Source organism: Maylandia zebra, linkage group LG12 (assembly GCF_041146795.1).
Source record: "Maylandia zebra isolate NMK-2024a linkage group LG12, Mzebra_GT3a, whole genome shotgun sequence".
Lineage (NCBI taxonomy): Eukaryota > Metazoa > Chordata > Actinopteri > Cichliformes > Cichlidae > Maylandia > Maylandia zebra.
The window spans coordinates 14,302,842-14,317,641 of record NC_135178.1 but is presented as its reverse complement, the minus strand read 5'-3'; the positions used below and the strand labels follow the sequence as shown (position 1 = coordinate 14,317,641).

General features: G+C 40.3%; 1 protein-coding gene across 1 annotated transcript in view; it reads left to right on the top strand.

Moving 5' to 3' along the window:
• Window positions 1–13,779, top strand: part of grk5l (G protein-coupled receptor kinase 5 like) — a 29,839-nt gene extending 16,060 nt beyond the window's left edge. The window contains exons 2-16 of the mRNA XM_004544209.4: window positions 892–987; window positions 1,115–1,227; window positions 6,822–6,899; window positions 7,185–7,282; window positions 7,427–7,519; window positions 9,154–9,217; window positions 9,311–9,451; window positions 9,528–9,718; window positions 9,877–9,914; window positions 10,106–10,195; window positions 10,278–10,486; window positions 10,572–10,709; window positions 10,982–11,119; window positions 11,231–11,362; window positions 11,450–13,779. Coding sequence (XP_004544266.1) covers window positions 892–987; window positions 1,115–1,227; window positions 6,822–6,899; window positions 7,185–7,282; window positions 7,427–7,519; window positions 9,154–9,217; window positions 9,311–9,451; window positions 9,528–9,718; window positions 9,877–9,914; window positions 10,106–10,195; window positions 10,278–10,486; window positions 10,572–10,709; window positions 10,982–11,119; window positions 11,231–11,362; window positions 11,450–11,533 — 1,703 coding nt within the window. The 3' untranslated portion in view covers window positions 11,534–13,779. The remainder of the gene's footprint in view (window positions 1–891; window positions 988–1,114; window positions 1,228–6,821; window positions 6,900–7,184; window positions 7,283–7,426; window positions 7,520–9,153; window positions 9,218–9,310; window positions 9,452–9,527; window positions 9,719–9,876; window positions 9,915–10,105; window positions 10,196–10,277; window positions 10,487–10,571; window positions 10,710–10,981; window positions 11,120–11,230; window positions 11,363–11,449) is intronic.
• Window positions 13,780–14,800: the final 1,021 nt, after the last annotated feature.

The window sequence follows — 14,800 nt, the reverse complement described above, 5'->3', positions numbered from 1 at the left end:
AGGATTGATGGGAAAACTGCTAAAAGCTTTCACTCAGAGCCTCCACAATGACGTAGGGCCTCTCGCATTCCTGGGTTATTACTTAAAGATGTCTGCTTGTCATTGCTCTCAATGCCTCTCACATTGGGTGAGCTGCTTGCAGCAAATTTCCACTGCACAGAGCGGTTAAAGGAAATCCCTGTCATTTCATTAGAGCAGTCGTAACATATTAAAAAAAATAACTTTGAGACGAACATGGTGTAAGGGCAAAGCAGGCTGTGGTAGAAGTACGAGGTTAAAAGTTGCGTTTAATCGCATCTGGTGGATACTGTGAGAAAACGCCAAAGGTGATTTAGACATGGCTTTGATGAATAATGGGAAAGCGGTCAAAGTTAAGAGGCAAAATAATCAGCTCCGTCGATGACTGCACAGTAAAATTTCTTCAGAAATCTAAGTAGGCGATGTAGATCTAAGTGGTTTTTGTTCGTGATGGTGTTACGTAGCTGCAGGAGGCTGATGCATGATTATTCAGTGCAGTGGAATCCAGTCTGGGTTCTGATGGGAACTGAGCCGGTCAGAATGGGCTTTCTGTCTGTGTGGACACAAAAACACACACACTCATATTAAACACACACACACACTGTTCCACTTCCAGTGAAGCCACTCACATGAAAAGTGAGCAAGAAAGTCAGTGGAGAGAGGAGAGCGTTACGGAGGAAGTGAGACGTAATCTATGAATTATATATACACACTGAGACTATGATTTCATTCAGGGGAGAGCCCACACACAACCCCCCTCTCTTTTAGCCATTGGGCCTTCATTTTCTCCTCACTGACGAAAATAAATGTGGACAACTTTATTAATTTCTTTCAGTTGAACATTTTTACCTCTTGTTTTACCTGTCACCACAGGTGGAGGAGGGAAAAGGAAAGGAAGGAGCAAAAAATGGAAGGAGATCCTTCGTTTTCCCCATATAAGCCAGTGTACTGAACTGGGAAACAGCATCGGTATGTGTTTGTGCACTTCCTTCATCTAAAGAGAGTGTGTTTGACTGTTTGTTGGAAAGGCTGCGATTTAAAGTCTGTGTTCATTTTATGTTTTTTTTTTGTTTGTTTGTTTGTTTTTCTTTTGCAGACAGGGAATATTTCAGCATCTGTGAGAAACAGCCTATCGGACGACTTCTCTTCCGTCTTTTCTGCGAGACCAGACCGAAACTCCAGCGATGCATCCAGCTGCTGGATGCGATGGTAAACATGCACGCACACACGACTTACATCGACCCCTTTTTTATATTTGCATTAAAAATATCATATTTTTTTTTAAACTAAGGAATAGAAAAGTCAACCATCAACTCCTTGTGACAGATCACACCAACCTTCAACCAGTGATTGTAACTGAACCTTATCGCAACAGGATTTTAGTCTGACGTGTACTTTTGTTGTTTTTGTCATCTTACCGCTGCACAGAGTGTGCACTAGGATCCCACCTAGAAATATTTTTTTATACCCTTCTTTAAAATGTTAAGCATTAATACTGATAAACTCCACACAGAAAGGCTCCAGCTAGTTGGCAGGTTTGAACCCACAAGCACCTTGCTCGTGTAGCAGCAGTGCTTCCCCAGATCATAACACTGCTCCCTACAGGGTAGTATGGTAGGCACTAGGCATTATGGGTTCATCTCATCGTGATTTGCCCATCACATTGAATCATTCATCAGACCGTGTGACCTTTTTCCGTTACTCCGATCTTTCTGTCTGTTTAGCCTCACTCATAAGTGGTTTTCTTTAGGCTACACAGTTGTTTAGTTCAGTGGAAATACTTTTACTTTTACAGTCAGAAATAGCTGTGATTTTTGCGTTTGATTTGTTGTCATTTTATTTCACCAAAATTGTCATGATTTTTTTTTTTTTTTGACCACATTTCTTTCTATGAGATGATGGTTCACCAAGTTTTAATGAAACTTATTAAAACAGTTTTAATAGTTACAGTTGTTAGTTGTTTTTTTTGCTAGATGCAGACCAATAATTTAGCCCTTCTGAGACAGTGTAACGTCTTTACCATGACCATGGAATACCATGTCTTCCAACAAGGCTGTTTAAGGAATGAGAAGCTACCCACTACAGCAGTTAGGGTTAAACAGCCTGTAGCCAGCTGAAACACATTGGCAACTGTAGTTGTCCAATGGAGGGCTCTTACTTATTTGCCTAGTTAAATCCAAGTTTTGTTTGGTTGTTTTTTTCCCAGGCAGAAGCACGCATCATGACACCTACAGAGGATGTTAATAATGATTTTGGTGTTTGAGTTTTCTAGGAGTGGAGTGCTTACTAGAGGGATTCTCAAACAGCAAGTTTTAAACTTTTCAAAAGTGTGAATTTGCACAGAACTGAATAAACAGCATAATGTGAAATGTTAGTGTGCTACGTTATTTCATGAAATTACATTTGAATAATCCACTCCGGCCCTTAAAAGTCAGTCTTGTGGAAGCTCATATTAGAGTAGAATAAGAAAAGTGTCTCTGCATTTCAGATCATTTTAGATTTGACAAACTAATCAGTCACATCCTTTTCATGGGTAAAGGTAAAACAAAGTTTTCAGAAACATAAACTACAAATGCACGGATTGCAATATTGTGAAGAAAGTGTGAAGAAATCATTGAACTTTACAATATAACCCAATCCACGGTAAGCTGCAGCATCATCTTAAACTGAAACAACTGAAAGTAAAGTGCTCTGCTACTGGACAGATGTACAAATAAACAAAAATCAGATGTTGTACATTAGAGGTGGGAATCACCATACATCCCACGATACGATATTATCACAATACTTAACGCACGATATGATATTATTGCAATTTTTTAAAAAATGTTGCGATATTCAGATTCTGTACATAAAGGTAAACCTTATCAATATTCATTTTATCTAATATCAAAGTCTCACACTCAGTCTTTCTCTCATTTCATTCAGTTTTATTGTTGACAAACTGAACGGTTTGTATTACAGTCTAGTCCAACTTAACTGAATGCAACCATCTGGTACAATTATAGCTATTCTGAACTATGCAATTTATGAAAACTATGCAGCCCCTTCAGCAACTGAAGAATTTGAAAGTAAATTAAAACAAAATATAATTTTACATTAAATAAAAAAGTTTTAAACTTAATTAAAATAAAACTTGTCTTAAATTAAAATAAGTAAACTGTCATGTTTATTGCTGCCAAAAAAAAAGTTAAACACATTTGGACAGTGTCAGGATTCTTGCTCAGAAAAAGGATCAACATGCTCTGAAGTCAGAGCATGTTCCAGTCCACAAAAACTTTTTTTGTAACAAAATATCGATTTCTGCTGTCCCTGTATCGATACATTATTAGCAAACAAAATATCACGATACTACACAGTATCGATTTTTCCCCCCACCCCTATTGTACATCCACCTTTACCTGATATATTTTACCTTACCAAACAAAAGCAGGTGCAACAAAACCAATGTCAGTTGCTCATATAATTCTGTGTGTTTTTAACTTCACCAAATAACAGGAGAATGACCTTTTTCCCTTTTTCACTTGTCTCTATAATCTTCCCAGTAACTTCTTTAATCTTTTGCTCATGCTGAGGCTGCTAGCTTGTGGCTAGCTTTGAGCTCTGGATTGCTGGATAGCCATTTTTATTTTGTTAGCTTCTTTAAAATGTCCAAGCTCAGCTGGGTAAGTTTCTGTTTAGGTTTGTTAGAATTTTGTTGTGGTCCTCCTGCAGTTTACTTTGGCAAACTCTTTATAACCGCTCACAGGAAGTGGAGCTTTCACGCTAACGACATGCGGCTAACAGTGTGTACCTGACTATTTGCCTGCAACCCTGTCCACATGCTGTGTATCACCGGACATGGTCAGGAATGCTGGAAAATGTCAGATTCCACTCTCTTCCTAGAAGATCTCTATTAAACATGAAAGGATTTCAAAGGCATTATATTACATCTACTTTATAGGTGACGTTTTGAGAGAAGTAGTTTGCACTTCGACTTTATATCATCTTGTAATGACGATTTGTGCTTACAAATCGTCATTACAAGTAAATAATCACCTATAATTTTGAATTCATCTTTCAGCCCAAAAAATCAATGGTTATTTCTGGTCGCCACCCTTTATTTAATTCTTTTGCATGGAATTAAAGGCTCATCTAAAATAAAAGACTAAAAATGTTAAGTTGTACAGTTCCCTTTTATTGTAACCTGCGTGTGATCAATTATGTAATGGACAGCATGTTCTCAGATGCGAGTATCTGGAGGAAAAAAAATTGTGTTTATTGCTGGATAAATGCAGTCCTGGAAACACACTCATCAACTTTTTTAGTGTACTCACTCTGATTAGAGGGCAGGCTGCAAAAACGCCGGTGTTGCTGGGTCACACAGCAAGAGGACACAATTAAATGGAGTAGTGATTATTCAACCATCCAGATCCCCAATCTATCCAGCTTTTTGCCTCCTACCCCCCCATGTCCACGTCTAGACAAAATACCTCCCACATGACACATTTAAGTCTTTATCTATCTATGCCCAGAATATCTTAGCGGACATGTGACGGGCAGAAAGGACGCATTGTTTCCCTCGCCAGCCCCTTCCAGTCCCGGCGCACCCCCGTCTCTCCACTTTTCTGCCCACTTTTAACCGCCCAGCCCTAAAAGTGACCATCACCCCCTCCATGCCACCCCCACTCTGTGTAGGGGGAAAGCACTTACACTCAAGCCAAACACGTGTTGGAGCTAATTCTACAGTCCATGTGACAAACTCAGCTTTATGAACCCCATTTGACAATTACTCAGGTCTGAGGGTGTTTACAACCAGGCAGGTGGTTGTATTACAAGTGATTAAACAACATTGCAGTCCATTGCTGGTATGAGGTTTACTAGACAGTGTTATTGTGTAATCTAGTGTGCAGTAATTAGTGTAATCTACAATTTACAGTAATTGTTGTTCTTTTATGTATGGTTTTTTTTAAACGTGTAAGCCGTGTGAAAGTATGAGCACAGCGGTTCAAAAGGAGGAGGGAGTGTTTGTGCATGTGTTTTTTCGGTGTGTGCAACTTAAGTGGTTCCAATGGTTCCTCTTACATCATGAGAAGGTGTTTGTATGTGTTGGATCTACTCTGCTTCCAAAAGGCTAAGGAGGCGTCTTCTTTCCCCTTTGGCTGAACCCCCCTCCCCCCTTTTCCTGCTCCTCCAGCAAGCGGTGGGAGTCAGACAGCTCATTTACTGTGTGTGTGTTTCTCTGAAACCTCTGATAACAAAGCCTCAGTTAATCAACACTTGGCAGCAGTCACAGCGCTCTCTCTCGTTCTCTGTGACTTTTAGTCATAATCTTACATGTTTACGTACAGTGTTGGCTTCTTCGTGTTTCATTCTGTAGTGTCTGTGATGCTGTGGTTTTTTAAAGCCAGTTTTTTCCTTAAGCTTCGAGCTCATGTGTGCTTCCGCGGTGCATATCATATATACGTTGATGTGTGTTGTAGTGGAAAGCTGGTGACGCTGGTGTGACACACTGTGACACTGCAGGACCTCAAGGAATCCCACCGTGTTTACTGTGTGGTTGCCAGGCAACACAGGGCCATGTTGGAAAAAGCCCACTAATAGAAACAGCCATGCCAGCATGCCGCATGGATGCCATGTTGCCCTCCCCCTCCCGCTTTTGAGAGGTTAAAAGTGCCGGCTTCCAAATGCGTCAGCGAGCTTTTCATGTCACTGCCCCTGCGAGAAGTCCAGTGTGTCCGCCGCGTAACGACCCAACCTGTTAGTGTCATCAGCTGCATGTGTGCAAACACGGAGCCAAGAGCAGCATATGTTTATGTGAGAGTGACAGGGAAACACAGATATACAGAGAGTGAGAGGTGTGTGTTTCTGTAACCGCACAGCAGCTGTTTCGTCTTTCAAAGGAAAAAAGCAGGAAAAATTCGAGAGACATTTGGTTTTTTGGGGGGGCTTTTTTTTTTTTCCACTATTGGAGTTATGCATCCAGTTTGAATGCCTTCTAGTCCGAGTTTTAAATCATCGTCAGTGTAATTTAAAAGGATTTTAGTAACATGTCATTTATTACAGCTGACTTTCTCTGGTTGAACGATTATAAAACACTTTAGTTGTGTTTAGTTTTTCTATTATCATCATTTCCTCCTGCACTTGTTTGAGGGGAAATTTATTTCCTTGTTTTAAACAAATCTCCTGCGCAGATTATAGATCTCGTCGATGTAAATTGGGGATTTGGGATGCTTGAGATAAAAATCGGTTTGACTTGGCTTGACTGGAAGGGAGAAGTTATTATTTTCATTCCAATAAATTCTGTTATTCAACAACTGCAAAAGAATAGTGGGTGTCTTCCAAGTCCACTGGGACTTTGTGGTTAATAAAACATGTAGTCATGGTTTGCTGCTACAGAAAGTCAACAATCAAGCTGTTACAAATGTCAGTGAAGTAATTAATAAAAGGTCAGATTGAAAGACAGTTTCACAACACCCCATCCAATAAATCATTGCATTACTAAATACTGTCTGTTGTTGTAGATTTGAGATCTATAGAAGTCTAAAGAAATGTTTCACAATTTCACAACAAACTAAACATCATCTTTTACATCTGAACTTTGAAATTAGCCAATAATTGATCAAGTGATGTAAATGCCACTGTTTATAGTCTAGAAAATATTCATTACATAAGTTGCCTTGTTTGAAATTGGCACTGATAAATAACTACTTGACTGCAGACGATCAAGTGCACGTTAATACTTTTGTCACATCTATAAAAGTATGTAACACAAATCTATAACAGGAGTTTTGTTAACAACACTGAGTTGTTCTCTTGTTTAGGAAGACTACGAGGTAACACCTGATGAAAAAAGAAAAAGCAGAGGGTGCCAGATCATCAAGGCCTTTCTATCAGAAAATGTAAGTTTCCTCATTTGATGCATTTTAAAAATTTTCGAGCCTTCTTTTTTTTCACACTTTGCTTCAAAAGAAAACTTTGTAAGCAGACAAGCAGACGGCAGAATTAAAGTTCGCCAAGATGCCCGCATGGGTTTAGTAATCAAGTGTACGCATTAAAAAGTCAATGTATTGTTACTTCATCGTCAATTAGATCAGGCGTTTATGTTATCTCTTTAATTTGTAGTGTGTGTAATAAAGAGTGACGCATTCCTGTATGTGTGCTACTGTTTACATGTGTTGATGTAGTCACCTCAGCGTGTAGACATAGCAGAGGTTTTTGCAGACCAGTGCAGAGAGAACCTCGAGCTGAGTCCATGTAAGGAGATCTTCAGCAACTGCCGCAAGTGAGTTCCTCATTCATTCACACTCACCTGTTTGCAGGACTCTCTCTAATTTGTCTCTGCCTTGTCTCTGCATTTTCATCCCACAACGTGCGTTTTGGTAACTGATTTTTTTTATTTATTTTTTATTTTTTTGCGCTGCACCAGGGCTGTCCATGACTACCTGAGTGGAGCTCCGTTTGCAGACTACCAGAACAGCATGTACTTTGACCGCTTTCTACAGTGGAAGATGCTGGAGAGGTTGGCTGGGTTTTGTTTGCTTATATCCATTTCTTATCTGTGAAAAAAAACCACATTGAAATTCTGAATGCAGACATTTATAAAATGTAATTTAGTAGTTGTAGTCAGGGATGTGAATGTGGGGAATAATCAGTAATCAAGATAATATGGATTACATATCATTTATTTGTAAAATGACTAGTAAAGATCACTGCCCTATAAATACAGCAAGGTTAAAATTAAAGTCGAGATAAAAGTTGATGTGTATAACGGTAAATAAGCTCACATTCATTCAGTGCTTCTTTTGTCTGATTATTTTTGGCGTGGAGTTTGACAGTTTTAAAACAAAAATTAGCCGCTGTCTGTTCTCCAGATCACGTTGTGGTAAAGATTCAGTGAGTCAAAGAAACAACCTAAAAAGAGACAAACATAGACTCGACCGACAGGTAAATAAGGAAAAACCCAACATAAGTAAAGTCCGCATTATGCAAAGTCTGTATTGACTATAACTGTGATATTTGCAAACGAAATATCACTATTATGTTAGTAATGGACATTTGATAGTCTGGGAAATAACTGTGTCATCACCCCTCATGGACTTTGTATTTTTGCAGCAACCATTCGGAAAAAGTTGGGATCCTGTGTAAAATCTAAATAAAACTAAATTATTAGCAAATCCCATCCATAATTTATTGACAATAGAACACAGAAATTATATCAAATAATGAAAAACTCTAACTGAATGTAACTGAAAAATTATTGGCTCCTTTTGATGTTGATGTAGTTGGCACAGGGCCGTGTTCACCACTGTGTAGCACCCCCTCTTCTTTTAACAACAGCCTGTAACGTTCAGGAGTTGAGGAGAGCAGCTGCTGGACTTTTTAGAGAGGAATATTGTCTGATGAGGGAACAGCATCGTCAAAAAAAACGAACCTCTGCCTATATATACTTACTGAGAAACTGATGCTCTTTTTATACCCAATCATATTACTGGCCTGTTGCCACATCACCTAATTAGTTGCAAAATGACGTGTTGCTGCAGTAAAATTGAAAACGAGCTCCATTTTTTTCTCCATTTTAACCATCAAATAGGTTTTCTGTGTTCTGTTGTGAATAAAATATGGCTTTATCCAAATTCCAAGTGGTGGCATTCTGTTTTTATTTACATTTTGCACACAATCCCAACCTTTTGGGTTTTGGGGTTGTTATTTTTTTTCTTTAAAGTCATTTCACAATGAATAAAATGAGACATGAATTGAATACAATGATATTGCAATAATATTGTATCTAGAACTTTCTGTGATAATCATGAAATGAAAGTCAGATGTCATGACAGCCCCAGCAACCATAATTTAAAAAGTTAAGAAGGTAAATTTTCCAGATAAGAAATGACTTGGATAGAATTACACCTCATTCTAAACAGTATAATATTTTATGCAGATAGCATGTAAATAAACAGCAGTTGGGAGTAAACAGCAGGCTTTCAGAGCAGCCTTGATTGTATCCGTGTCTGGAAAGTGAAATTATGTACAAGAGGTTCCATCATCTATACAGGAAACAGACTCAGGATGGTATTGAGTTCTGCACATAATGCCTGTCTTAATCAATACTATGAACATCTGTTAATGGGTTTTGCTGTGCCTGTGTTTTTCCAGGCAACCAATCACTAAGGACACGTTCAGACAGTACCGAGTGCTGGGAAAGGGGGGATTTGGAGAGGTGAGAGACCCGGAGATAAATTTTGATGTTGACATTAAAAGTATTGCCATTTCACAGTGAAATGTGAGATAACACGGTGTCTTTAATCCACAGGTATGTGCCTGCCAGGTTCGAGCAACGGGGAAGATGTACGCCTGCAAGAAGCTTGAGAAGAAGAGGATAAAGAAGAGGAAAGGAGAGTCCATGGCTCTCAACGAGAAGCAGATTTTAGAGAAAGTCAACAGTAGATTTGTCGTAAGTAGAAAATTAAGAGGAATAAAGTGCAGCGTTGATGCCTTGCGGCTTCTGCATGACTGTTGTCCTCAACCAGGTGAGCTTAGCGTACGCGTATGAGACCAAAGACGCCCTGTGTCTGGTGCTGACCATCATGAACGGCGGCGACCTGAAGTTTCACATCTACAACATGGGCACGCCTGGCTTCGACAAAGACAGGGTCCAGTTTTACGCTGCTCAAATCTGCTGCGGTCTCGAGCATTTGCACAGGGAATCGATCGTCTACAGGTAAATCTCACACAGTCTTAAATGCATTTTAAGGTGTAATTCAGTCAGAAGAGAAAAGCCTTTGAATGTTAATGTTTTTTAAAACATTTTGTTTAATAATGTGTGTTGTGAACTGATACTTTATGCTTTAACACACTTGCATGCTGTGTCATCTTTAGGGATTTGAAACCTGAGAATATCCTATTAGATGACAACGGTGAGTCTTGAAGTTTCAGCAGTTCTTATTCGTAAATATTGCGATGCAGCATTTTGCATGTTAAATTGCACATTTATCTTATGATAAATTACAGCCAGCTAGTTGTGCACAAAGATCCTGTCAGGTACATGTGGATAACATCAGCAGTTCTACCTTACCTCACCTCACCTCACTAACACTCTGTGTTGCAGGACACATTCGCATTTCTGACTTGGGGCTGGCTATCAAAGTGCCTGATGGAGAACTCATTAGAGGCAGAGTGGGGACAGTAGGCTACATGGGTAAGAAGCACTGTAGTCAACATTTTTAAAGGAGAAGGGTAAAATGTGCAAGTTTCATTAAGTTTCTCCCTTGGGTCTACAGCTCCGGAGGTGATAAATAACGAAAAGTACGCCATGAGTCCTGATTGGTGGGGACTGGGCTGCCTCATTTACGAGATGACCGCCGGGCGATCGCCCTTCCGCGCCCGCAAAGAGCGAGTGAAACGGGAGGAAGTGGAGAGGAGGGTGCAGGACGAAGAGGAGGAGTACAACGACAAGTTTACAGAGGACACCAAGGCCATCTGTAGAATGGTGAGGCTTGATGGAGAGATGTTTGTATAGCGAGAGATGAATGATGAACAATTGAGTGATTCATCTCTGCTTCTACTTCACCCAGCTGCTCACCAAAGACCCTAAGCAGAGGCTGGGGTGCAAGGCGGATGGAGCAGCAGGCGTCAAGGCCCACTCGTTCTTCAAAAACATCAACTTCAAGAGGATGGAGGCTGGAATGGTGGAGCCTCCCTTTGTGCCTGATGTGAGTTGTTGATATTATTCTGCACTGGAGGTTTAAATCAAACTCACTGCTAAAACCAAGTATCCTTACTGACACTCCCTGCGTCAGTAAGGACATTTTTTTTAAGTTTGTTATATCAGTGGAAATATTCAAAAATAGCCAGCATAAAAAATAAAATAAAAAATCAGAAACGGCAACCAAAATTCCATGATGATAAATTATCTATTAAGATAAACTTGTTTTCTGTTTTTCCCTTCAACCCAATCTTTTTCATGGTCATTGCCCTCTCTCAGCCTCGGGCAGTGTACTGTAAGGATGTTTTGGACATAGAGCAGTTCTCCACAGTCAAGGGAGTCAATTTGGACCAAACAGACAATGACTTCTACTCCAAATTCTCTACAGGCAGCGTTTCCATCCCGTGGCAGAATGAGGTAAGCGCGTTCATGTCATACGGCATTTTAAACGCTCAGTGCGCTTCTCGCAACTTGCTGGGAAAGCTCACACATTTTCCTCTTTCTGCTTCTTATTCTCATCTTATCCAGATGATAGAAACCGAGTGTTTCAGAGATTTGAATGTGTTTGGGCCACATGGAATGAGATCTCCAGATTTGGACTGGAACCAGCCGCCAGAGCCACCTCGACGCAGCCTGCTGGACAGGATCTTCAGGAGGCATGTAAGTGAACGGACAGGCGCATTTGGAAAGCAGGCAAAGCCAATTTCGATTAACCCACGCAAATCTATCTCTCTTTTTCTGCCGCAGCACCCAGAGGTGTCCATTTCCAACAGCCGTGTGCAGTCTTCCAGCGTAAACTCTGTGGACTCCATGTCCAACTCTGCCCCCTAGTGGCATCGTGTCTGTGTGGGCGCCCCACATACACAAACACATACACACACACACATATACCGTGCAAAGGGAAGGAGCTACTGAGGGCTTCCCTCCTGCTGACTGGTCCACTGCTGGGGCCTGAGCAACAGCCGGTCTAAAAAGCCTTGATGGCCAGTCCATTGGGTGGGAGGGAGGGAGGGGTGGGATGGGGAGGGGAGGGGGGATGACCATGCCCTAATGTCCTGGGCATTTGAAGTAGGATGGTCAGTGTTGCAGAGACTTTTGGAAATGTTTAGACAAACCTTACCTACCCTCAGGATTGTTGGACTGTAGAACAGAGCCACTGATAGTGATGAAATTAAACAAAAAAAAAAAGGATAGAAAACAAGCTAATATTCAGGGGATCCACTGTATAATAAAGACCACCACAGGGAATCGAAGATGGGGTCTTGGTGAATTTTTATTTTTATTTTTTTTTTGGTTTATTTGTTTATTTGTTTTTCGAGACAAAAAAGAGAAGAAAATATTATCTTTTTTTCCAGTCACTTTCAGTCGTGTACTTTCTTTCTGGCCTGTATCTCGTACCGATATCTCTCCATCTATCGACAGCACCCGCCCCCGCCTCCCCAGGTGTCGCCATCTGCACAACTTTAACATGTTTTTTCACCTGCCATACCTCAGATCACTCCTAAACATTCAGAACACATCACCTCAACAACCTCAACACATAAATGTACATTGCCTTGCCGTACACTCAGGCCAAAGATTACGGTTTAGTTTTGTGATACTGTTGTCATTGTTGAATTTTGGGGTTTTATTGAAGGTTTTTTGTTTAGGCTTTTTTTAGCCGTTGTTTGGAACAACAGGAGGATCACAATGCGTGATCCCTTTTCGACACTTTTCTTTCTCTAAATATGAGCCTGCAGACATATCATACCGCTTAAAGCACACATACATGCATACAGTACATACACAATCAGATCGACGCGTACCCTCAGAATTGTGAGACTCGTGTTGTGTTTTCATTGCATGGACAAGTGTAAGTATGGACAGCTGTATCCCTTTCGCTTTTGCATACCTCATTCCACTGATGTTACCATCATATACACGCAGACGTCCCCCCCTCCCTCAGTTTACAGTGTCACTTTATATTTGAGATTATGTGGAGTTTGACAAACTAATTAACATGCTGTACAGAAACAGAACTCTACTTCTTTTCTTTTTCTTTTTTTTTTCTTTTTGTTGTTTTTGTTTTGTTCGGTTTTGCTCAGATTTTCTGCACAGTCCCCACAGAGTGGAGAGGAACACATGCACTCAGCCTGACCAAGTTGCACAATTTCAAATAATGTCATGCTGTTTTGTTACCAAATGAAAATGTTTTACCTCTGATCATTAAGGCACATTATTGTCGTGATATTGTCACATGACGTTTGTTTTTCTACATCCAAAACTAAAGTGTTCTTGTTCTCCCTATGCCTTTTTGTTTGTCCATGTAAAAAGATACTGCTGCATAGACATTTGCTGTTCAGGTTATGTTATGTTTTAGCCCTCTTACACCTACCCTCAACTCGCTCTTCAAAAATGCCTCACAAATCTAAAGGGTCTTCCTCTTGATACCCTGTGTCTTCGATTACAGTTGGACACACAGCTATGTGAAAGGTTTGCCTTTTGATTTTTTTTTCCCTTAATGAGTCCAGTTCAGTCATGCTAGAGCCAGGAGGAGGAGAGGGAGACACCAGAGGATCTCCGCGCATAGAAGTGGCCTTCTCGCAGCAGCACCGCCAGTTAAAAGGGAGGAAGAGTTCAGGCTCTTGTTAATTTAAGAATGTAGTATTTTCCCTGTTTGAGGTAGTGAAAGCTGGTCCATGCAATACTTTTTAATCGTCCTTACCAATCTCACACAAGCCTTTTTTTTTCCCTCTGCGTACTTGATATGAAAAAAAAATCTGAATCAGACTGAAGTGCCTCCTTGTTAGCATGAGCTCTCAGACAATGCCCACACAAATATCAGCACTTTGTTTATTCTCTGACTGTCATGCTCTGTTTGCTTCGCTGGGGGAACGTGTCAACACCAATACACACAAACTCACATGGTTTGTTGGAAGTGAAGGGAAGGAGGAGCAAAAGGATGGAGAGGAGTGAATCAATGAGGGAATTTTCCTTCTTAAATGTGATATACAGCAAAGTGCTGAGTGCATGTGAAAGCCAAACCCACTGTGTCCTTCAAGTCCCAATAAACTCTGTATTATAGTTTGAGTACTCTACAGTTTGTCTATTTATTTCCCTGCCTGCTCTGTGCTGGTTGCAAAGACTTTTTCTTTTTGTGATATATACTGCATTCGTACAACTTTACTATGCTGTAAGAATGTTGTCATTTAGGGCACCAGTGTCAAATATAAGGCCAGGGGTCAGAATCAGCCAGGCGAAGACTCCAAACCTGGTCAACTGGACACTTCTGGAAAGTAGTGCATAGATTTTTAACTTTTATAGCTTTAGTGCGTTATTGATTAAGACTGCCCAGTGCAGTAATTAACTAACAGGTAAACAATCAAATACTGGGAAAGTTCTTGTTTTTTCTTCCACTATTTGTGAGTCTACAGTAAATTAACAAAAACTGTTTATATTAAATATAATAAAGACTGTAATTTTATGCTTTCATCGTGTAGTTTCAATGGTCTGGCTCCCCTTAAGATAAAAGCAGCTGTATGAGCTTGACAACCCTGATTGAGGTTTGTTTTTAATGTTTCCTTTACAAACAGATGATCAGCAATATTGCATTCCCATAGTGTAATATTTTACAGGCAAATAAATGCAGAGAATCATTGTGCAGTAACTAAGTTCTCATAGGCCATGTAGATGTTTAAATGTGAGTACAAAATGAAGGGGCAAAATGTGTAAAAAATATATTTTGTAAACCATTATGAGGCCTCATCCATAGCCAGAGTTTGTGTTTTTAAGTGCGTACATTGTGTTAATATCACTCTATCATAGCTTCATTTCCTTGTGGATGCCTCCATTTTCCACTGTGGAGGCATTTTGGCTCAATCTTTAAAGCATTGCTTCAGTTCATTGAGGTTTGCAGGCAACTGTTTATGCACAGCTCTCTTGAGATCTCAGTAGGTAGAGTGGTCGCGGGTTTGAATCCACTGAACGGCTACCCTGAGGTAACCCTGAGCAAGGTGCCGTCCCTACACACTACGGTAGGGTTGCCAACCGTCCCTTAAAAAACGGAATCGTCCTGTATTTCGAAACAAAAGTACACGTCCCGTGTTGAGCTAATAAGGG